The following is a 22,477-nucleotide window of genomic DNA, read 5'->3' on the forward strand; positions in this document are numbered from 1 at the left end:
GGAACGGGCGGGGCTCCCGCGGGGCGGGGCCGGCACCGGGCCCCGAGCGGAGCGGGCCGGGGGCGGCGGGTCCGGGCCGGGCCGGGCCGGGCCGGGCTCGGGGTGAGTGATGGGGGGGACTCGGCACCGTGGGAGGGGGACGCGCTTTGGGGGCGCGCTGTGACCCCGCTGCGTTCGGGGGGTCCGGGGTGTGACCCTTGCTGTGTTTGGGGGATGTGCTGTGACCCCCGTTGTGTTCGGTGTGACCCCCACTGTGTTCGGTGTGACCCCCGCTGTGCTCGGTGTGACCCCCGTTGTGCTCGGTGTGACCCCCGTTGTGCTCGGGAGGTGCTGTGGTGTGATCCCCATTATGTTCCGTGTGACCCCCGTTATGTTCGGGGGTCTGTGCAGTGACCCCGCTGTGTTCGGGGGGTTTTGTGGTGTGACCCCCGCTGTGTGTCCCTAAGCGGTTGTGGCATGTCCTGGTTGGGCAGTGGGATGTGACATGTCCTGGATGTGACATGTCCTGGATGTGCCCTGTCCTGGATGTGCCCTGTCCTGGATGTGCCGTGTCCTGGATGTGCCCTGTCCTGGATGTGCCCTGTCCTGGATGTGCCCTGTCCTGGATGTGCCATGTCCTGGATGTGCCCTGTCCTGGATGTGCCATGTCCTGGTTGTGCCATGTCCTGGATGTGCCATGTCCTGGATGTGCCATGTCCTGGATGTGGCGTGTCCTGGATGTGGCGTGTCCTGGATGTGCCCTGTCCTGGTTGTGCCCTGTCCTGGATGTGCCCTGTCCTGGATGTGCCATGTCCTGGATGTGGCGTGTCCTGGATGTGCCCTGTCCTGGATGTGCCCTGTCCTGGATGTGCCCTGTCCTGGATGTGCCATGTTCTGGATGTGCCATGTCCTGGATATGGCATGTCCTGGATGTGCCGTGTCCTGGATGTGCCATGTCCTGGATATGGCATGTCCTGGATGTGCCCTGTCCTGGATGTGACATGTCCTGGATGTGCCCTGTCCTGGATGTGCCCTGTCCTGGATGTGCCGTGTCCTGGATGTGCCCTGTCCTGGATGTGGCATGTCCTGGATGTGGCATGTCCTGGATGTGCCGTGTCCTGGATGTGGCATGTCCTGGATGTGCCATGTCCTGGATGTGCCATGTCCTGGATGTGCCCTGTCCTGGATGTGCCCTGTCCTGGTTGTGCCGTGTCCTGGATGTGCCGTGTCCTGGATGTGCCCTGTCCTGGATGTGCCATGTCCTGGATGTGCCGTGTCCTGGATGTGCCATGTCCTGGATGTGCCATGTCCTGGATGTGCCATGTCCTGGATGTGCCATGTCCTGGATGTGCCATGTCCTGGATGTGCCCTGTCCTGGTTGTGCCATGTCCTGGATGTGCCCTGTCCTGGATGTGACATGTCCTGGCTTGTTTGGTGGTGGCAGGGGGACAATGTGCCATCGCCCAGGATGGGTTAGGGCTGTGGGGGTCCCCAGGTGAGCACTCCCCTGGGGACAGAGGGCTGGGGGCTGTGTGTGTCCCCGAGGATGGTGGGCAGGGGGCCGTGTCCCCTGGTGACACTGGGCAGGGTCTGTGGTGTCCCCTGCGATGCAGGGACAGGCTCTGTATCACCAGGGACTCCTGTGCCCGGGGTGTGGGAAGGCCATGGGATGGATGTCCATGGGAATATTGGGGTCTGGGGTCGTGCAGGGTCATGTGCCCAGGGAAAGGGGAGGCAGTTTTTGGGGGTTGTTGTAATGGCCATCCTTGTCCTTGCCCCATCTTTCTCTTGCCATGGCAGCACTTGGATGTTCCAGCACTCAGATTTGTGAGTCCTTCCTCACTTCCACATCGACAGCACAGCCTGGTTTGCTTGGCCTTTGCTTTGGGAGCAAGTGTCCAGCTCACACCCTCCAAAAAGTGTGTGCATGTGGATAGACTGCAAAAATCAGTGTGTGTGCTGGGCTGGGCATTCTGAGCTCCCAGGAAAGGGTATCCCAAAGGCGCCCTGTTCCATGGAGAGCTGCAGGATGAGGGTGCTGAAGGCAGGAGCAGCACGAGCTCCTTGTGTTTCCTCAGTGTTGGGCCTCTCCGTGTCTGAAAAGGCTCAAGACACACTTTGGAAAAGCCCCTGTGTGATGCTGTTATTGGGGTTTTCCTGCTGAAATATTCCCCTTGGCCCTCCCTTGCCAGAACCCTGTTCTGTGTTTGCAGGGCCTCAGCGCTTGGCAGCAATGGCAAAGCCTCAGAGCAAAGATTCCGGCCTGAAGGAGAAGTTCAGGAACCTCCTGGGGCTGGGAACATCCCGGGGAAGTTCCAAGTCGTCGGAGGGCAAGCAGACAGAGTTTATCATCACTGCAGAAATACTCAAGGTGTGAGAACTGAGTGAAGGGCTGGGGTAGTGCCTGGGGTACCTCAGCTGAGGGGATCAGGAGGGCTTGCTCCTTTCCTGGGTGTTTTGGCGTTCGGTTCCTCTCCATCATTCCCTCTCCTGATCTCTCAACTCATTCTCCAGTGAACTGAGAACTCAGCTACTTTGCAGCTCCAGCATTTGAATTATTCACTCTTTGAATACTCCAGAGATACCTGTTAGGTTGGGTTACAGGGTATTTCCCTGTGCCCTCTGTTTTTACAGTCTGAGCTCGATGAAGTTTCTGCAGTGGCAGTCCCCACAAGCTGGGAGCTGTTTCTGTTTTATGAAAGCCTTGCAGCTCTGTGGAAATGAAAAATAAAATAATTGATTCCAGTAATTGGTACCACAAGTCTGTAAGCAGAATAGTTGGCACACAAGGAGGAAAATACAAAAAAAAAGAGAGAAGGAGACCAGAATTCCTTCTTCCCTTGGAGAAATGGATAAATGTTTCTGGTAAGATAAACTGTTAGCTTATTTCTCCATTTCTTTCCAGGAACTGAGCATAGAGTGTGGATTGAGTAACAGGATACGAGCCATCAGTCAAATTTGTGAAGTGGCAAAAACCAAAAAAATTGAAGAGGTGAGTTCCAAAGTGTTCAGTGAGTATTGGAAGGATGGAAATTTAAGCAGCAGCTCTCAAACTATCACAAGAGACTCCTATTGTTTAGAAAGCTTCTTAAAATGGGTGATCCCAGAGGCTGCTTTGTGCTGTCAAAGGAAATTAATCTGCCCACCTTTCCAGCTCTGGAGCAGAGGGGATGGAGCTCTTGGGCTTCCTGGGCCTTCCTGGAAGGAGAATGCTGGGGATATTCAGGATAGTTCATAGGAGATGATGTTTAGAGGGTTTTCCTGGATTGCTAATAAGCAGCCCCCAATTGGTTTTGAGCTCATCTTGTAGCTGGGTGAAGGCTTCTGCACAAATATTCCCACTTGAAGTGAGTGTGGAATGAGGAGTTGCAGTTCCTGGGGTGTAGGGCAGGATTTGGTGTCTGCTGTGCTCCATCAGGTGGGTGAGTGTCCCTCAGAACAGAGAGCTCCAGATGTGAAACCCCTGGATCTTCAGCATGAATTGCCAGAATTCACTGTGGCCTTCAGATGCCAGGAGGAGCTGAGCTTTCCTGCCTCATGCCTTTGTTTTGTGTTTTTGTTTCTGCTGGCAGCACGCCGTGGAGGCCGTGTGGAAGGTGGTGGCTGACATGCTGCAGCCGGAGCGTCCCGCCGAGGCCAGGCACGCCGTGCTTCACCTGCTCAAGTCCATCGTCCAGGGACAGGTGACAACAGCCCCAGGGGACAGAGAACACTCACCTGAACTGGCCTTTGTGCAGGGGGGGAAGTGGGAAAAGCTCCAGGGAGCTCTTCTCTACAAACGTTCATATTTGTAATTTCGGTTGTGTCTCACAAATGAGAAGAAGAAGCATTTTAATTTTAAGTCTTGGTTTGACCTTGTAGCAAAACTTTTCATACAACTCATAGAAAGCTGTTCTGGTTTGGGGTAATGCTCTTGAGAAAGAGGAAATACTTTGGGTTAAGTTCAGCATAATTCAGCAGATTTTACGTGGTCTTTGCCCAGACCTTCTAGTCCCAGTTTGCAGCTGGTTTTGATGTTTCAGGTATGCAAGGGGTTCTGTGTGAGACACTTCTGGCCAGGCCAAATTCAGCACATGACAAATTCTTCAGATTTCCCAACGTGTTGCACAAATACAGGGCTGAATCAGCCCAAAGCTGTCGTTTTCAGTGTTCTGAGAAAGCAGGGCTGGATGCTTAGGAAGAACATAGACATTGATTCAACAAAAAGATAATTTCAAGCATGGAGATTACCGAGGGAGATCTTGATAATGTCCAGGCCTTAACCCCTTCCCTTTCTTTATTTCAAGGGTGAGAGATTAGGGATCCTCAGAGCCCATTTTTTTAAGGTTATTAAGGATTATCCCTCCAATGAAGATTTGCATGAAAGGCTTGAAGTGTTCAAGGCTCTGACAGAGAATGGAAGATACATCACCTACTTAGAGGAGGAGCTGGGTGAGTATTGTCCCTACTCAGTCCCTACTCAGTATTGTATTATCTTCACTGTGGTGGGAACAAATCAAGGCAGAGACATGCAGTGATTACAGAAAAAGGTGGTGGTATCATCCCTGGGTGGAAGGTGTATTGTAACAGTTTTTTTTTTTTTCCTTTTTTAGCTGATTTTGTGCTACAGTGGATGGATGTTGGGTTGACTTCTGAGTTCCTCCTGGTTTTGGTGAACCTGGTGAAATTCAATAGCTGCTATCTGGAAGACTACGTAGCTGACATGGTCCAGTAAGTTGTTTTTTTTTAACTCCTGCCTGTTTACTCCTGGTAAATTACAGAGAAAGTTGCAGATCAGTGTACAGACAACTGGGGTATTTTTCATCCCCATCTGGATCTGTTTCGTCCCAGGTGATTTCTGACAAATATTTGATTTTCAGTTCTTGTGGTGCTCAGATCTGTTTTAGTTTAAGTAGAGGTGCTTTTCCCATTCCATGGGGTGGGCCTGTTTGCATTGCTTGGTCTCACAGGGGTCTGTGCTGTTACCTGAGCTGCATTTAAATCTCCCTTTAACTTTATGAAAGAGATTGCAGAGCTCAGTGTCCCTCAGGGTGTCACCAGCATTGCCACAGGAAGGGCAGTGAGGAGTTAAATAACATGGCAATTAACCTGACTGTTCTGGCTCTTTGTAATTTGCCTAAAATCATGTGGAGCAAACAATTCTCATTAAATGTTCTTTCTTAACAGCAAGATCTGCCTCTTGTGCATTCAGACATCATCATCTATGGACATAGAGGTCAGTGATCTCAGTTTCTTTTAGTACTGCAGAACTCTTTGAAGTTCTTTGAAAATGTAACTTTTACAAACAAAATCAGATCATCAGACTCTGGGTTTATTCTCATCTTTCCAGAGAGCTGATGCAATATGTTGTTTGTAAACCAATATATGTCATACATTCCAAAGCAAAGTCATTTATTCCAAAGCAAACAGAGCATTAATCAGTTTGATAAGTGAATGGCCAGTGCTTTTTGAAAGAGAAAAAAAATAACCAAAAATATCTTCATCCCTCTTGACTTCCAAAAAATTTCCTGGGTGTGCCAGGTGAGACTTTGAGCTGGTTGAGTCACAGGGAAGTCTACAACCATTTTGTCTTTCCCTTTCCCCAAGATTTCCTTGCAAGTGCTGGATGCAGTTGTTTGTTACAACTGCCTGCCCTCGGAGAACCTGCCTGTGTTCATCATCACCCTGTGCCGCACCATCAACGTGAAGGAGCTCTGTGAGCCCTGCTGGAAGGTCAGAACCCCTGCTTGCTTTGATGAATTCACTCCTGGATGAGGTGTCAGACATACCTGGTGCACACCTGCCACCAGCTCCAGCTCGGTTTTAAGAGTAAATTAAAAAATCGCTGAAGTATGGAGGGATCAGCATCTCATTAGTGCAAATCATGTCATGTCCATGGGGTTCCCCCTGGATTCAGCTGGTGTGACAGGCTTCTGGCCTGCCTTGGGAAAGGCAGGACACTTCTACTCCAGAATCATGGAGTTAAATCCACGTTTAGGCTACTGAGTGTTGTAAGAATGAGGGATTGAGGTGTTCTCTCTGAATTTGCAGCTCATGCGCAACCTGTTGGGAACTCACCTGGGACACAGTGCCATCTACAACATGTGCAGGATCATGGAGGACAGGTAAAGGAGGAGGATCCAAGAAATCCAGGGAATTCAGTAAGGTCCCAGTGAGATAGAGGGGGAGTCACCAACCTCAGCAGAACAAGCTGAAGGTTCTGGTGCTCAGAAATAAATTCCCTTTCTAGTTACGCTGCTGAAGTGCTCATTTGGGGCATTTTCTGAATTTAATTTCCCTCTGTTTAAAGTTGTGGTGAGTGATTTTGCTGCTTTTCATGTTTGTCCATTGCTGTGCAAGGCCCTGATGTGTAACAGCTGGGAATTCCTGTTGGGACAGTGCATATTCCTATTGACTTTGGATGCTGAAATAATTGTGGCATGGTCTGAATCTTCCCTTCCCCCTGTGCTTAGATCCTACATGGCAGATGCAGCCCTGCTGAGAGGAGCTGTGTTCTTTGTTGGGATGGCTTTGTGGGGGGCTCATCGCCTCAGTTCCCTCAGGAACTCCCCAACTTCAGTGCTGCCTTCATTCCTCAAGGTAGGCTGGGGTGCTGGGGAAGATTTTTCATCACTTGGACAAATTTAGACCAAAAACTTGAGATTTTTGTAGGCCTGAAGGACAAGAGGGAGAAGTTGGCTGTGGGGTAAAGCAGAGAGAAATGGTAAAAAAAGTAAAACAAGAGGATTTGTCTGTAGGTGAGGCCTCCTCCTCTGATATCTTTGGCCAGAAAAGCAAAGTCTGAATCCTTTCTAGCAAATACCTACATTGTGGGTACTTAAGCTTAAAAAATAAAATACAAAGCAACAACTTCCATTCCTCCCAGTGGGTGGTACAAAAAGTGAGGGAGGATGTCTTCAGGGACAGCCTCAAGAGCTCTCAAAATTTCCTCATCTGAGTGCCTGAAGCAGGAATTACTGGCTTTAATCCCCTTGTCTGCCTGTAGGATGGGGCTGTGTCTGCCATCTGAGCTACAGCTGCTCGCAGGAGAGCAGAACTGCTCTTGAGAAAGTGGTTCTGTGCTGTGTCCTTTGTGTGCAGAGACTCCAGTGGGTTTATCTCAGGCCTCCAGGCTGATTTCCTAATTAACAAGGCATTTGAATGCAGAGGATTTCTGGGCTCTGCTCCCACCTGCTCACTGACTGAAGTGTTTTTGGGTTCCAGGCCATGACCTGTCCCAACGCAGTCGTGTCCTACGAGATCGTTCTGTCCATCACACGCCTGATCAAGAAATATGGGAAGGAGCTGCAGGCTGTGACCTGGGATATCCTCCTGGACATCATGGAGAGGCTGCTGCAGCAGCTGCAGGTGGGTGCTGGGCCTGCCTGCATGTGCTTTCAGTCCCAAGGCTTTGCCATAAATTGTTTTGCAAATGGATCTGTTTGTGCACTGTGGGGAAACTGAGGCTGAGAAAGGCTTAGCCCAGTTCTCACTGCTGTGGTTCTCGGAGTTTTCTGTTTGTTTTGTAAAATTAACACTTTTTGGCATGGTGGAACTCTTTCAGGAATGGTTTTGTCTCTTTTCAGGTTCTGGAGAGCCAAGAGCTGAAGTCCATTGTACATGATCTTTTGACCACAGTAGAAGAACTCTGTGACCAGAATGATTTTCATGGCTCTGAAGAGAGATTTTTTGAGCTGGTGGAAAGATGTGCTGATCAGAGACCAGTAAGGCTTTATTACTGCCCACCTTTTGGGTCTGTTCTGTTACAGCTGAAATTTGAGAGTCCTAAAATAGGAAATGGTGAGAAAATCCCAGCAAGAACTTCCCTGAGCTTCATTCCAGTGCTGGGGGTTGGGGGAATGGATTTGTTATGTTTGCTTATTCACTGAAAACATTTCTTGATCTTCCTATAAAAGGAATCTTCTGTGTTAAACCTGATAACGTACAGAGCTCAGTCCATCCACCCTGCCAAAGATGGCTGGATCCACAACCTGCAGCTCTTAATGGAGAGATTCTTCAGGTAGGAAATCATAACTTTGGGAACTTCTTACATCTAAGAAGCACTTTCAAGTGTTTTTTGCCACCTTGTCATGTCAGGTAATTTTCTGAAAGGTTTTCTGAAGTTCTGACATTCTGAAGTTCTGGGTTAGTAAATGGCTGCTGAGAAGTGTGGTAGTCCCAGGGCACAGCACATGAAAAGACTTATTTAACAGAAGAAAAGCTTTCCACTGAGTTCTTTATGCTGCTTTTTTCCTTCTTCTCTTTCTTTCCATTCAATGCTATTCCAATTAACTTAGGCAGTTGTGTTCCACTCCACAGCACTTTGTAGTTCTGACACCAAACAAGATTTTCCTGTTAAGCATTAGGACTGCATGTGGGTATTCAGTATTCCAGTTATCTGGCTTTGAATTGGTGCTCCCTAAGGGATTCTGTGCTCTGAAACATCAACACAGAGCAACAACAAACTTCTGTCTCCTGTGTGAAACGCTGCCAAGGAGCAGCTCTTCCTCAGTGCCATGTGTTTGGTTTTAAATTCACTCACCAGAGCACTTGTTCTTCTGACATGTGCTTCCTAGTTTGGATTGGAAATGGGAAAGCTGCAATTACAGGTCTGCAGAAGGAGCAAAAGCTGAATTGGGATTTGAATTTCCAATTGTTCTTGAATCTAATTTCAGATGTGGAGACATTAACTGAGAGCTCAGCTGATCTCTCACAGTTACTGTTCCAACTCTGAAGAAGTTTCTTATTTTCCTGTAGTTTTATTTTTCTTTCCCCCCTTCCCTAAATATCAACACCTCTTTATTTTATCCATTTTGGATTTGCTTGTCTGTTTTAGGAACGAGAGCCGTAGTGCTGTTAGGATTAAAGTTCTGGATGTGCTGTCCTTCGTGCTGAGCATCAACAGACAGTTCTATGAGGTGGGTGTTTGTCTGGGGGTCCCAGCTGAGCTCTCAAAGCTTTTGGTGGTGCACATTTTCCTGGGGGCTGCAGACCATGGGGAAGGTCCAGCCCTGGGCTCTAAATCTCACTCACACAGATGGGATGCTTGTAGGGGGATTTGCCATTATTTGTCCTTAGCTGGATACAGGAATGTGCAGCTTGCAGTGGGAGCTGCAGGGGTTTGAGGACAGACCTGGTTGTGCCTTGGCTTCCCTGTTTTAAGGCCATTAATTCCATGACCATTTTGTTTTGGAAGAATTGTCAGTGGATGTGAGAGGTGCAGATTTAAAAGCTTTGGGAAAGGATGGGGACTGGACATATCGAGCAGTGACTGTTCTTGGTGCTTGCAGTTCAATTGCTGCCCAAGATGGAAACTCTATGAGAGAGGAGTTGGGGAAGAGCTCCAGAGATATCTTGAGCTCCTCAGGATGTGCCCAAAGTGTCTGAGGGCAGGAAGGGGGAAAGAGATGCTCCTTGGATTCCTTCAAGATTTGTGAAAACATGGAGCTGTTGGTGTTTCTCTCAAAAAACCAAGGCCTAGAAATCCCTTGTCTGTTTGAGCCTGGGCTGTCAAATCTATAGAACAGACAAAAACCAAAGCACTGAAAAGTTCAATAAAACCCACAAATATCTGGTGGGATGGCAGGCAGAAATACCTGCTGGATGTAAGAGGAGATGAAGGGATGAAACAGTGGAGGAACAAGGCTGCTACCAGAATAGCTGAGTTATTTTGTTTGCAATTCTTTCTCAAACATGCTGAGCACCTGACAGCTTAGGAAGATGTGTCCTCTTGCAGGAAGAGCTGATAAACCTGGTGGTGATCTCCCAGCTGGCTCACATCCCAGAGGATAAAGACCATCAGGTCCGAAAATTGGCCACTCAGCTGCTGGTGGACCTGGCTGAAGGCTGCAACACTCATCACTTCAACAGCCTGCTGGATATCATAGAGAAGGTGAACAAAACCTCCAGGGCTGGCAGCTTTTCCAGCAGGGATGATTTCCTGAGGCTTCCCTTGCCTTCCAGCATGGAAATAGAGAAAGGATGTGCTGCAGGTTTAAAACATGTGTTGCTTTTCTCTTTCAAAGGTGGCTGCACATTCCCTGTCATCTCCTTCGGAGCTGGAAGAGAGGGACTTGCTGTCATACTCAGCTTCTCTGGAGGATGTCAAGACAGCAGTCCTTGGGCTCCTGATAATTCTTCAGGTAAATGCTGCAGAGCATTAAACACAGGTTGTTCTTAATACTCTTCTGCTGGACTTGGCTTTCTAGATAACTCTTCTCCCACTATTAATTATTCTGAATTTTGTGTACCTATTTAATATTTTAACTCCTGTTTTGGTCAATCCTTTGATTTTGAGCACTGTGGGACTGTTTCCTAAGTTGTATTTTCTTAACTCCCATTGTACAACCCAGATGAGCACGTTTTCCTGTGTGGAGTGAGGATGTGGCCATAAACTGGCAGAAAGGAGGAGTTCATAACCTTGAATAGATTTAATAGATCTGTTTGAGCAGCATGTCCTGGGCTGTGGTGGAGAGCAGGCTGTTCTCTGGAGCAGCCAGAGCTCCTCTGGAGTCTCTGCAGAGGTTCCTTCCAGAGCCACCTGCTTGTGTCACGTTGAGGGTGAAGTTTTTGCTGCATTTCTGCTGGAACTGGCAGTGCAGCCCCAGGTTTGTGACAGATGCTGGGCTGTGTTTGTGTGCCTGCAGACCAAGCTGTACAGTTTGCCCTCCAGCCACGCCACGCGGGTGTACGAGATGCTGATCCAGCACGTCCAGCGCCACTACATCTACTCCTACAGCCTCCCTGTGGCCAGCAGCATCAGGCTGCAGGTAGGAGCAGCCCCTGTGCTCCCAGGGCCACAGCTCCACAGCCCTCTGGGGTTTCAGCTGGGGACTGGGTGCTCTAGAGCTTGCAAGAAGTGGAATGAAATGTTTCTTGGCTCATACGGGTGTGTAAATCGTGACACCGGCAGTGATGCCTCCTGCAGAACAAGCCATGGCATCTCTTAAAAATCCTTCTGCACCTGGAAAAATATCGTGTGGGGGTGGGAGAGTATTCCAGTGGCTCAAAGTTGGAGTGACTCCAGTGTGTTCCCTGTTGCAGGTGTTTGATTTCCTGCTGATGCTCCGAGCTGACTCCCTGCACCGCCTCGGCCTCTCCAACAAGGATGGGGCAGTGAGGTTCAGCCCCTACTGCCTGTGTGATTTTGTGTAGGTTTCTCATTGTGTTAAGCAAAATAATCAGAGTGGTTTGGGTTGGAAAGGGATCCCAGAGCTCAACCAGTGCCACCCCTGCCATGGCAGGGACACTTTCCACTGTCCCAGGTTGTTCCAAGCCCCGCCCAGCCGGGACTTGGACATTTCTTAATTTATTTTTTATTTTTAAAAAGCTGTTTTCCAAACTAAATTGTGTTCTTGCTGAACTTAGTGTTCCATCGGTTGCAATGTGCAGTTTTTCTAAGTCTTCCACTTCCTAGACCAGTCTGTAGTTACAGCCTAGGATTGTCTGACCCTGTAACTCATTGGTGAGCTGCTCTTACAAATCATTTACCTGTAGAGCTTCCAATCTCAGACATGAAATTTAAGTTCCTGCTCATAAAACTTCCCCCAAAAATGTGCAATTTTTTGCCTCAAACCAGTTCCACACTGAATTTTAAATCGATGAGTTGTACAAATCTGGCTAGTTTTAATTTTATAGCTTGTCTGAAGTTGTGCAACATGCTGCAAAATATGCCTTTCTAAATTAAATACAAAAATCCTTCACTTGACCAAATTGTCTCATTGCTGAGTGTCTGTGGGGCAATCCTGTCCTTTTTAAAACTGAAAATGCAGATTCTGTTGTTCAGCCTTTAACCTGGCTCCCCAAAATGCTAGTGCTGTAGGTCACAATAATAATGTAAAAATAACACGTATTTTTCTCCCTTTCTGTGTTGCAGAGAGGCAGAGAAAAGAGCTTCTGAGAAGAAGCCCCCTGGCACCCTGTCCCCACCCTCAGGCAGCCCCAGTGTGCCTTCCCAAGGTGCCACTGTCCGGGTGGGACACCTGCCCTACTCCATGGTCTTTGGGGTCCTCCTGCAGTGCTTGAAGCAGGTATGTCCTGTCCTGGTGTCCTTGTGTCCCCTCCTGGCGTCCTTGTGTCCCCTCCTGTCATCCTTGTGTCCCCTCCTGGCATCTTTCTGTCCCCTGTCCTGGCATCTTTCTGTCCCCTCCTGGCATCTTTCTGTCCCCTCCTGGCATCTTTCTGTCCCCTCCTGACACCAGCTGCCTGTCAAATTCTAGCCCAGAGTACTTAAATAAAGCCTGGAAAGCAATTTCTGCTCCTCCTGCCCAAAATCTGGGTGTGATTGTGCAGCTTTAAAGCCACCAGTGGGAGCAGCAGTCCAGCTCTTCCGAAAATAAGCACAGCTTTCATTGCACTGCAAGGGCAAAAGCTGAGCTGTTAAACAAGATCCAAGAAGCCATCCTGCTTCTGAAAGGGCATTTGGAATGAGAACCTCTCCCACTGCAGGTTTGTGAGGTGTTTTGGGAGTTTGTGGATGTTTCATCAGCCATAAATTGTAAGTAGGAATTGTTCCTGAGTGTGGCATTGGACACAGTTCTGTGCTGAGGGCTTGGCTTGCTCTGGGAGTTAATTGGTGCTGGTGCTTAGCAGAATTGAATTCTGGCTGTCAGATCTCAATATAATTTCTCTTCCAGTTTGTGGTGCCAGTATTGCACCTAGAGCTGGGTGACAGACAGGGAGAAACTTGTGACAGCTAAATGCCACTTTCTTTTTCTGTATCAACCACGACGAGACCTACATCTGCCTCGGAAATGACACATTGTCTGCAATTTGATTGATCTTCCTTCCAAACTCAAGTGAAATCAGGCAAAAAATTTCAACCTTAACATTTTCTGTCTTTGCAGGAGACAGACTGGAAGGTGCTGAAGTTGGTTCTCAACAAATTACCCGAATCCCTCCGCTATAAAGTGCTATTTTTAACTTCTCCTTGCAACATAGACCAGCTGGCCTCTGCACTGAGCTACATGGTAATGCCACTGAGGCACAGTCCCCAGCTCCCTGGTTTGCTTGGGAATTGCTAGAAGGGGATTTTTGAGTGGTTTTCTTTTGCTTCAGATGAATATTTTAAAGATTAGCAGGCTGGTTGTCAATCCTCACTCGCCCTCCCTTTTGTGAGGGCTGTTCTAGGTACAGAATAGGTAATAACGAGTGTTCTTCATGGATGGGTATGGAGATATGGATATACAGGTCAAGGGGAGCTGTGGGCAGTGCCTTCTGCTGCCTCTCAGAGGGTGTTTTAGTGAGAGTTGTCCTGACTGGCTGTGTGATGTGTCAGCTCACAGACAAGAAGACCACGGACAGGCTCCACGGGACCCCCGAAGGCTTTTCCCGCACGGATTTGCACCTGGCTGTGGTCCCCGTGCTGACAGCACTGATATCTTACCACAACTACCTGGACAAAGCCAAGCAGGTATGGGGGAGATAGGAGGGTGTAGAAAGATCACAGCCTGCACTGGGGCTGGTTAGGAGACAGAAGTGCAAGGTTACACTGCCCTTTACTCTTGGGAAATGCTGAATTTGGGGTGAAAAAATACTTTAATGACCCCGTGTAGGATTAACTGTGGGTTCACTGCTCACCTGTGCCCCCTCACAGATCACTGAGTGACTCTACCCTCTGCAGTAAATCCCTTATAAACACAAACTTTCTGTTAAATTAGAAACTTAGAAGTCTCAGCTAGCTCCCTGATCCGAGTTCCCTGATAAGAGTCTGGCCTGGGGTGCCTGCAGCATTGTTTGAAGCTCAGTGTCAGCACTCAGCTGTGTCCCACAGGCAGAGCAGGGGTACCTTGCAGGGTGTTGTGGGGTGCTGCCAGGAGTCAGGAGGTGTTGCTGAGTGTCCCTGTGCTCTGGCAGCGTGAGATCGTGTACTGCCTGGAGCACGGGCTCATCTACCGCTGCGCCAACCAGTGCGTGGTGGCCCTGTCCGTCTGCAGCGTGGAGATGCCCGACATCATCATCAAGGCACTGCCTGTTCTGATTGTCAAACTCACCCACATTTCTGCCACGGCAAACATGGCAATCCCTCTCCTGGAATTTCTGTCCAGTAAGTCACCATGTTCCTCTTTGTGATTCCTGTAGCTGCGGGTTTGGTGTGGGATATGGGGGGTTTGATGGTGTTGGTTGTATGGAATGCACTGTGATGGCCTTGCTCAGGTTATAAATGTTCAGTCACCTCATTTGTTGCAAGTTTTCTTGCATGAAAACATGCATGAAAGCCTCTTGCATGAGGCTCTTGCACTGAAGAGAAACACACTCTGCGTCATGCAGCCATATGAGAACACGAGCTTTCTTCTCCTTGCACGACGTGATTTTAACTTCCACGTCACTGATCATTCAGAAAAAACCCCAAAAACTTAGAAATGAAACTGAGTTAGCATGTTGAAGGGTTGTGCTGAGGCCTGACCTGTGCTGGTTTTGCTGTTGGACTGTTGCAGCTCTGGCCAGGCTGCCTCACCTGTACCGGAACTTCGCGGCAGAGCAGTACGCCAGCGTCTTCGCCATCTCCCTGCCCTACACAAACCCCTCCAAGTAAGGCCACAGCAATTTGCTTCTCTCTCATCTGGGAAATTGAGAGCTTGGAAAGCCTTTTCCTTGTAGTTTTTGGCTCAAGGTTGTTACTCATAGGATGTTGCTCATTCTGCTGTCACCGAGCTTTTCCTGAGGAAAGGATATTTCTGCCCTGTGAGGGTGGGCAGACCCTGGCACAGGGTGCTCAGAGAGCTGTGACTGCCCCTGGATCCCTGGAAGTGTCCCAGACCAGGTTGGAGCACCCTGGGATAGTGGAAGGTGTCCCTGGGGGTGGAACTGGATGATCTCCAAGATCTCTTCCCACCCAAACCATTCTGTAATTCCATTATACAATTCTAGGACATCATCACCTTGGACAAAAAGCTGTTTTTCATGAGCAGAATTTTTTGAAGGCTTTTTTTTTTTTCCTTTACACTTTGAGTAGGTAAAGGAGCAGTTCTGTGTGTCAGGCTGAGCTGTGGCTTTCCCTGTTGTTGCAGGTTTAACCAGTACATCGTGTGCCTGGCCCACCACGTCATCGCCATGTGGTTCATCCGCTGCCGCCTGCCCTTCCGCAAGGACTTTGTCCCCTACATCACCAAGGTAATGGCACTGCTCAGCCCAGCAGCACTCAGGAGAACTGACAGCTTAAAAACTCATCTGACATCTTCAAAGGTTCTGTTTGAAGCTAGCAGAATCCTGGTTTTATCATCAGCTGTAGGAGACCCTTTCTGGGGACGGTCTGAGACACGGCAAAGACCTCTATAATCGAGTTAGGGGTTAGGAGTTTATTTCAGGGAGTGGGATAGAGAGAGAAAGAAAGAGCTCTGCTATGAGCCAGCAGAGAGAGCTCAAAGCAGGCTCAGAGAGAACAATACAAAAGGGTGTAAAATAGGAATATGAATACTTAAGATTGCTAAAAAAGAGAGTGACAGAACAGAAGTGAGAGCCAGGGAAAAAGAGCAGTAAGAGTGTAGAAAGAGTGAGGCAAGAGGGCTAAGAGACCATAGCAAGAGAGTAGCGAGAGAGAGACCAAGAGAGACTAAGAGAACCAAGAGAGCAAACTCTCTTTTACAATTACTTATATAACCTATACATTTGAATATTCTATTCCTTTACTAACCAATCTTTCTAAGTATACTAATACAGTAACATTTGTGTGCAACCTATAGAAATGGCTGTTTTTGCATATTTTTAGTTATCTCAGGGTTCTTCAGACCTTTCCTTATAAGGCTGGGAAGAGGGGTCTCAGCTTGGTTTTATTGCAGGAAAGAATGTGTTCTTTGAATTATTCAAACCGTGCTATCATTTGTATTTCTTCCTTAGCCTTTCTGGCTAGAGAGTCATATTTATAATTTCTTTCTAACTCTACCTTCCCAACAATCAGCATCTCTGGGAGATCTCTCTCATGCTTTGGCCCTGGTTGCAGACTTTGAGCTTCACGTTGTCACCTCTTGTCCCCACGGCAGGGCCTGCGCTCCAACGTGCTCCTGTCCTTTGATGACACCCCAGAGAAGGACAGCTTCAGGGCTCGCAGCACCAGCCTGAATGAGAGGCCAAAGAGGTAAATTCTGGTGGAGCCCAGCAGGGTTTGGTGTTCCCTGCTCTCGTGCTGACTTCCCTGGCTGTAGCGATCCCAGAGGGGCAGTGCAAGCACAGTAAACCTCTTTTGGTCAGAGACAGCTGAGCTTGGTGAGAAGCTGGGATCCAGCCTGGTGGGGCAGCACTGTCCTGCAGGCCTGTGCAGGCAGCAGGGACCTTCTTGGTGTTCACTGAAAATCAACAGTTGTGTCAGGTTGGGCTGTGCCAGTACAGAGATAACAGGAGAGGCTGATAACAGTACAGAGATAACAGAACCCCATGTGCAGGTGGATTGTGTGAACTCCTTTTGATGGCTGATCTGTAACGAGTCATTTTCAGATGATTGCCAGAGAAATGGTTGTGATCAACGACCTGGATAAATTAGAGAGCCAGTACTGTGTTTTTCCATGGTGTTCCCAGTCAGGTCAGTGCACTGGCTGGCACACAGCTGCTTTCTGTCTGTTTGGGACAGATCCCCTTTTTTGCTGGAATTTTGAAGCCATACTGACAGTTTTAAGCAAAGCTTTCAGAAAGCAGAGCATTTCTTGCCAGCAAGTATTCAAAGTAGCATTTGCCAGGGGAGGAAGATATTCCTTGGAAGACATTCAGGGTTTCTCCAACATCCTTTTACCTGCAGGGATTGCCTGAATTGCTTCACTTAACTTGCTTCAGTGTTGTGAGCAGTGAGCACATGGTGGCACCTGAGCCCTGGGGAAAGTGCCTCTACTTCACCTGCAAGGCTGCAGCAGTCTTGCAATGCAGAAACACCATCCCTGCCCTACTGCTGCAGCTGTAAACCTTGTGTTGTGTTTCATCTCTCCCATCTCCTCCTCTTTCATCCAGAAACTTGGAAGAGAAGCCTTTTGACACTCCTCTCTCCAATTAGAATTCCAGCTAATCTTTTTTTTTTTTTTCCTTTTTCTTTTTTTTCCCCCCCCTAAAAACCTTTTAAATTCTACCAGGTTGGAATACTACTGTCTCTAAAGGCTTTTTCTGGATCACTTTCCACAGAAATCTCTGCTGAGGAGTGTGGCTGTACTCAGGCAGTGCCCAAAGCACTGGAATGGCAGGATGCCACTGCCTCTGGGTCTGGCTGAGCTTGGATTCTGGCCAGGGCACAGAGGAAAGGCCTGCAGCAGGTTCCAGTTTCCTTGCCTGAGAAGCTTCTGGGCTTGGCCTTCACTCCTGAAGCCCAAAGTGTTTCCCTGCCATAGCTGAGGTGCTGGGTGTTCCAAGGGATGAGGATCCCAGAAGTTCCCAGGGCTGCTGGATGTCCTGGTGTTGGTGTAGGTGATGATCCCTGAGCGTGAGCCCGTGCTCTCAGCAGCAGAGAGCGGCCAAAAGTGATCTGGGAGAGGTTGTTGGGAGAAGGACAAAGAAATTCTGATCCCTCCAGGTGGCAATCTGAGATGTAAGAGCTCACTGAGGAGGATGGCAAATAAATTGTGTTTAGGAACATCCAGAAGGGTTAAATTAGTGCCTGCATTTTATCCCTGGGGATGGGAGCTGCTGGACCAACTGTTCTGCCCAAATTAGCCCCGAGCCTGGCACGCATCTCAGTGACTAATTAAAGTGCCTCTCGGATCTTAATTGCTGTCATCTCCCACGTGTGCCTGGCACTTGCCAGTGTGAACAGTAATTTCCTTTCTGTGCCAGCTCAGAGCCCAGGGGTTCTCTGGAGCCGGGGCTGAGGCACTGGGGTGGCACAGGAGCATCCCAGGGGTGTTTGTTGGCTCTGGGACAGGGGGCTCAGTGTCCCCAGGGCCTCGAGCTGGGCTAAGGGACACCTCTGGGTGGCCCTGGGTGTGTCGTGGCTGGGGGCAAGCTCAGCTTTGGGCCAGGCTTAGTGGGGACAGAGATGGGTGACGTGGTCCCTGTCTCTTATTAAAAACTGCCGTGACCTAGTCCAGGTAAAGCATTTTGGGATGTGTGGAAGCCCTCAGGTGTTGAGTCATGGTGAGTTGGGGCAACACAAGAAGGGGCTGAACTGCACAAAACTCCTCAGCCTTGAGGAATTTGTGCCAGGGAGCCCTCAGGTGCCCTTGCCTTTGCTGAACAGCCCAGTATTCCAACTCTCATTTCAACCAGTTTTTTCCTTTTACCTTGTACTAATTTCATTTATTTTGTAGCACATTTAAAATCTTGTTTTCAAAATGTGGTTTGTCTTTTTAATGCTTTCAGCTCTGCTTGTTTGTGTGTTTTAATTTTGTTTTGTTTCCCTTTTTTTTTTTCTTTTTGGCATTTGTTTTATTTCCCATCACCCTCCGGGATCCCCCAATATTGACCCCGTGACTTTCAACCTACATCCCTCCAATGGTTTCCTCCCTTCTGTGACCTCTTTTGGGGCTTGGTGCTTCTCCACATAGTAGTTTAAGACTAGCCAAAAATGCAAAGCAAGGCTTGAATAACTCTCCTCCAGTGAAAGAGCTGAAAGAACCCTCTGCAGTTGATGCCTTCCGATCCCGCAGCATCAGTGTGTCTGAACATGTGGTCCGCAGGTAGAGGCACTTTGGATGGGGACAATCCAAGAGCAGCTGGGCCCTTGGAGGTTTTGCTGCGAGGGAGGGTGGAAAAGCAGGGTGGATTTTGCATGTGGGATGCTTGCATGACTTGGTTTTCCCATCAGAAACCGGCCTCAGCCACAGGCGAAGGTTTTGGGAAAGCATCCTGAGCTTCCCAAGGCCACGTCACACCCTGGGTGTCTGTGGCTGCTCTGCCACGTTCTCTGCTGCTTTAGCAATGAAAGATTCTCTGTGCAAAGTAAAGGTGCAGAAGGGGGAATAAAAAACAACCCCAAACAACAAAACCCACGCACAAAAAAAAGGAAAAAGGTTGCATTCTGTACAAGTGAGAATCCTGGGTACAACTCACTAAAACTTGAGCCTCCCAAGCAGGGATTTGCTTCAGGAGAGGCTTTGGAAGCTCTGCAAAGTTGTGGAGAACCCTCATTCCAATCTAGGAGGAGGAGTTCTGGCCTCAGTTTAGGATTTATTCTTCTGAAGGAGCTGATGAAGCTGATGAACCTTTTCATGATGCCACAAAAAACCTGGATTTGTCTTTCCAGAGGGCAGTGGGGGGTGTGCTCAGCCCGTATGAATCATTGCTTTCACAACAAAGGAAAATAAGATTTGATTTCAGAGATTGATTTGATCAATTGACAGGTTTTGATGGCAAGCATTGATCTGCTCCAAGGAAAGATGTGAAATAATTGATGCCAGTTTTTAAAATGTATTTCTGGATCATTTCCCTTGGGTGTTGAACTGCTGCACCTGAAGATTTGTGCCTTAACCTGTAGGATTGCTGTCAGTGGAATTTGATTTAGGTTTTCTTTTTGTTTTAATTTTTGGCTCTCTATGGTGGTTGGGGGAGAGAGGCTGAAGTGACTGAATTAATTCCCCATTAGTCATGAGGTGATTTTCTTCTCTTGCATTTCTATGTTAATGGTAGCAACAAAAGGTTCAGATAATTGCCCTTAATGTTGGCACATGATAAAAATTTTGGCTGTACCTCAGCTTAGTTTGTATTATAATGACATAAGGAGTTGTCTTTATAAAATATTGCAGTCCAACCTAAAACAGAAATGGTTTTAAACTGCTTTGCTGATTTGGCTGATTTGAAGGCAGACCTTCTCTCTATTCTTGTGCCAATTTCCTGTTCAGAGTGCAATTTTTTTTCCTATTTCAAGTTAAATTAGGTCTTACCTAGCTATTGAATTTGGAGGGGGAAAAAACAATATATGGAAGAGCTGCAACAGAGCAAAAAAAGCAAACCACAGGATAATGAAGTGAAGTCTGGAGTGCCCCAGTTTCTGGCTCATGGGCAACCTGCTGCCTGGGAAGCTGGTGCTGCTCATGGGGTGCTTGCCCTCAGCATAGATTAGGAACTCAAAGCTGCCATTTACTCCTTGCTTGGTGCACTTGCCCATGGGCCACCAACGTCAGAGAGGCCAGCTGGCACTGGAGCCTCTCCAGAGGAACTTCCTGCAGCAGCCTGGGAAGCAGGACACGAGGCTGATCCCAAAATCAGGCTCCCGAGGCCGGGGTGTGGTGGCTGGCACGTGCATGCTCAGCAGGGTCCGTGGGCACGGGGACGTGGTGCCAGCTGATCCGGCACCGCCGCCTTTCTCCTGCAGCCGCATCCAAACCTCCATCACCAGCTCCAGCCTGGGCTCTGCAGATGAAAACTCCATGGCTCAGGCTGATGACAACTTGAAAAACCTGCACCTGGAGCTGACAGAGACCTGCCTGGACATGATGGCTCGATACGTCTTCTCCAACTTCACCGCTGTGCCCAAGAGGTCAGTCAGGGACCAGGGACACCGGCTGGGGTTCAGGCTCATGGTTCACTTCATTGGTGCAAAAACCTTGGGATTCTGGCAGGTTCTGAAGCCTTTCCTCACTGTTAAAATCTTGGCTAAAAGGGAGGTGAGATGAGGGAAGACTGGAGATGGGAAGGCCTTAGAGCTCCTGCCAGGGCCCAAAGGGGCTCCAGGAGAGCTGGAGAGGGACTGGGGACAAGGGGTGGAGGGACAGGACACAGGGAATGGCTTCCCACTGCCAGAGGGCAGGGCTAGGTGGGATATTGGGAAGGATTTTTTTTCCTGTCAGGGTGATGAGGCTCTAAAATGAGTTTCCCAGAGCATGCCCCATCCCTGGAAGTGTTCCAGGCCAGTTGAATGGGGTTTGGAGCAAGCTGGGATGGTGGAAGGTGTCCCTGCCCATGGCAGGGGCTGGCACTGGATGAACTTTAAGGTTCCTCCTAACCCAAACCGTTCTGTGGTTCTGCCAAATCCACTGGAGAGAAGCAGCCTTGACCTGTCTGGAGGAGATGCCCTGAGGGTCTGGGAGCAGGGCTTTGCTCCAGGTCCTTGCAGGACAATCCCAGTGTGCTGCAGCAGCTCCCCCATCGTCCTGGTGGGTCATGGGGATGTTGGCAGCCAAGGGGAGTGGCACAAACAGGCAGCACCTCCTGTGTGGTTAATGGCACCAGCTCTGTTCTCTGCCTCCCGAGGAATCTCCATCCCACATGTGTTCCCAGGTCTCCCGTGGGTGAGTTTCTGCTGGCTGGAGGAAGGACCAAGACGTGGCTGGTTGGTAACAAGCTGGTGACCATCACTACGAGTGTTGGAACAGGGACAAGGTCCCTGCTTGGCCTGGACTCTGCAGAGTTCCAGAGCACCCCAGAATCAAGGTAGGTGTAGCTCCCATTTCTGGAAATCTCCACCTGACAAAGTCACCTAAATCACTGCTACATCTTTGTAGTTTTTCCTCTTGGTGTGAGAGGAATGTTTTATTTGTCCAGCACGGCTGATTCCTCCCTCAACATCACCAATATCTCCTTTCCTACAGCTCAGACCCTGTTTTGCAAGTGAGACAGACCAAGGAAGCTCCAGCCAAGCTGGAATCCCAGGCTGGGCAGCAGGTTTGCAGGAGCTCCCGCAGCAGAGTGCGATCCATGTCAGGTGAGTTCCCATCCTGGGCTCTCCCTGCCACAGCCTGAAGGTCCAGGTGCCTCCTGTGTCTGAGCCAATTTCAGATCTGGATCTGGTGTTTAGTGAGGTAGCAGGAGCTGTTCTCCTCCTGCTTCCCTCTCTTTGCTGGAGAGCTTTGCTGATCACATAAATTGCTTCATAAGGAACACATGGAACATCAAATTCTCTTAACCCCAGCTGGCAGCTGAGCCCCACCCAGGTGCTCACTTTGTCCCCCATGGGGGGATTGTGGAGAGAACTGAAAGGGGAAAAGTAAGAAAATTTGTGGATTGAGAGAAGAGCAGTTTAATAATTAAAGTAAAACAATAATAATTGTAATGACAAGGGAAATAAAACCAGGATATTGTGTGTGCAGCTGTTAGAGGAGCTTAAAAACCTTGTTCCTGAGATATTTTTGGGGCTGACTAAGCATGGCTCTCCCTTGGATTGTGTCTGTCCTGCCAGGTGGTCATGCCTTACGTGTTGGTGCCTTAGACAGCTCAGCCTCCCATTTTCCCAGTGGCTCCACTTCCCAAGGGACACAGGGCCCTGCTGCTCCTGCAGCCCGCCCAGAGAAGGCCAGTCCTGCTCCACAGACAGCCCTGCAGAAGGAAAAAGCCAACTTGGCTGCCTACGTGCCCCTGCTGACCCAGGGCTGGGCAGAGATCCTGGTGCGCAGGCCCACAGGTGGGTACCCGAGTGTGGGGTGGGATCCAGAGCCTGGGGAAGGAGAAAAATCCATATTTTATTGTAAATGGATTAAATGGATCTGTTTATGCCTTACTGCCTTTTGAAACTATAGAACCATGGGATGGGCTGGGTGGGAAGGGACCTTAAAGCCCATCCAGGGACTCCTTCCATCTTCCCAGGCTGCTCCAAGCCCTGTCCAGCCTGGTCTGGAACATTCCAGGGATCCAGGGGTAGCCACAAAATTGGGCAGCTCAGCTGTGTTTGCTCACA

General features: G+C 49.0%; 1 protein-coding gene across 8 annotated transcripts in view; it reads left to right on the forward strand.

The window, feature by feature from the left end:
- Positions 1-22,477, forward strand: part of TSC2 (TSC complex subunit 2) — a 34,241-nt gene that overhangs the window by 640 nt on the left and 11,124 nt on the right. For 2 of the 8 annotated variants that reach the window (XM_058849761.1, XM_058849765.1), the window contains exons 1-30: positions 15-102; positions 2,193-2,350; positions 2,885-2,971; positions 3,552-3,662; positions 4,266-4,410; positions 4,572-4,689; positions 5,146-5,194; positions 5,566-5,691; positions 6,010-6,083; positions 6,432-6,558; positions 7,183-7,326; positions 7,545-7,682; positions 7,875-7,978; positions 8,795-8,876; positions 9,695-9,850; positions 9,984-10,100; positions 10,605-10,727; positions 11,002-11,108; positions 11,834-11,987; positions 12,804-12,926; positions 13,235-13,369; positions 13,813-14,002; positions 14,394-14,487; positions 14,967-15,069; positions 15,936-16,030; positions 18,414-18,545; positions 20,180-20,344; positions 21,085-21,237; positions 21,396-21,508; positions 21,983-22,204. In XM_058849761.1, the coding sequence (XP_058705744.1) occupies positions 2,213-2,350; positions 2,885-2,971; positions 3,552-3,662; positions 4,266-4,410; positions 4,572-4,689; positions 5,146-5,194; positions 5,566-5,691; positions 6,010-6,083; positions 6,432-6,558; positions 7,183-7,326; positions 7,545-7,682; positions 7,875-7,978; positions 8,795-8,876; positions 9,695-9,850; positions 9,984-10,100; positions 10,605-10,727; positions 11,002-11,108; positions 11,834-11,987; positions 12,804-12,926; positions 13,235-13,369; positions 13,813-14,002; positions 14,394-14,487; positions 14,967-15,069; positions 15,936-16,030; positions 18,414-18,545; positions 20,180-20,344; positions 21,085-21,237; positions 21,396-21,508; positions 21,983-22,204 (3,625 nt within the window). In that variant the 5' untranslated portion in view covers positions 15-102; positions 2,193-2,212. Of the gene's footprint in view, positions 1-14; positions 103-2,192; positions 2,351-2,884; positions 2,972-3,551; positions 3,663-4,265; positions 4,411-4,571; positions 4,690-5,145; positions 5,195-5,565; positions 5,692-6,009; positions 6,084-6,431; positions 6,559-7,182; positions 7,327-7,544; positions 7,683-7,874; positions 7,979-8,794; positions 8,877-9,694; positions 9,851-9,983; positions 10,101-10,604; positions 10,728-11,001; positions 11,109-11,833; positions 11,988-12,803; positions 12,927-13,234; positions 13,370-13,812; positions 14,003-14,393; positions 14,488-14,966; positions 15,070-15,935; positions 16,031-18,413; positions 18,546-20,179; positions 20,345-21,084; positions 21,238-21,395; positions 21,509-21,982; positions 22,205-22,477 lie in introns of those variants that run through there. The other 6 variants (XM_058849763.1, XM_058849766.1, XM_058849767.1 and 3 more) reach the window with 4 other exon arrangements.

This window comes from Poecile atricapillus, chromosome 14 (assembly GCF_030490865.1).
Source record: "Poecile atricapillus isolate bPoeAtr1 chromosome 14, bPoeAtr1.hap1, whole genome shotgun sequence".
Taxonomy (NCBI): domain Eukaryota; kingdom Metazoa; phylum Chordata; class Aves; order Passeriformes; family Paridae; genus Poecile; species Poecile atricapillus.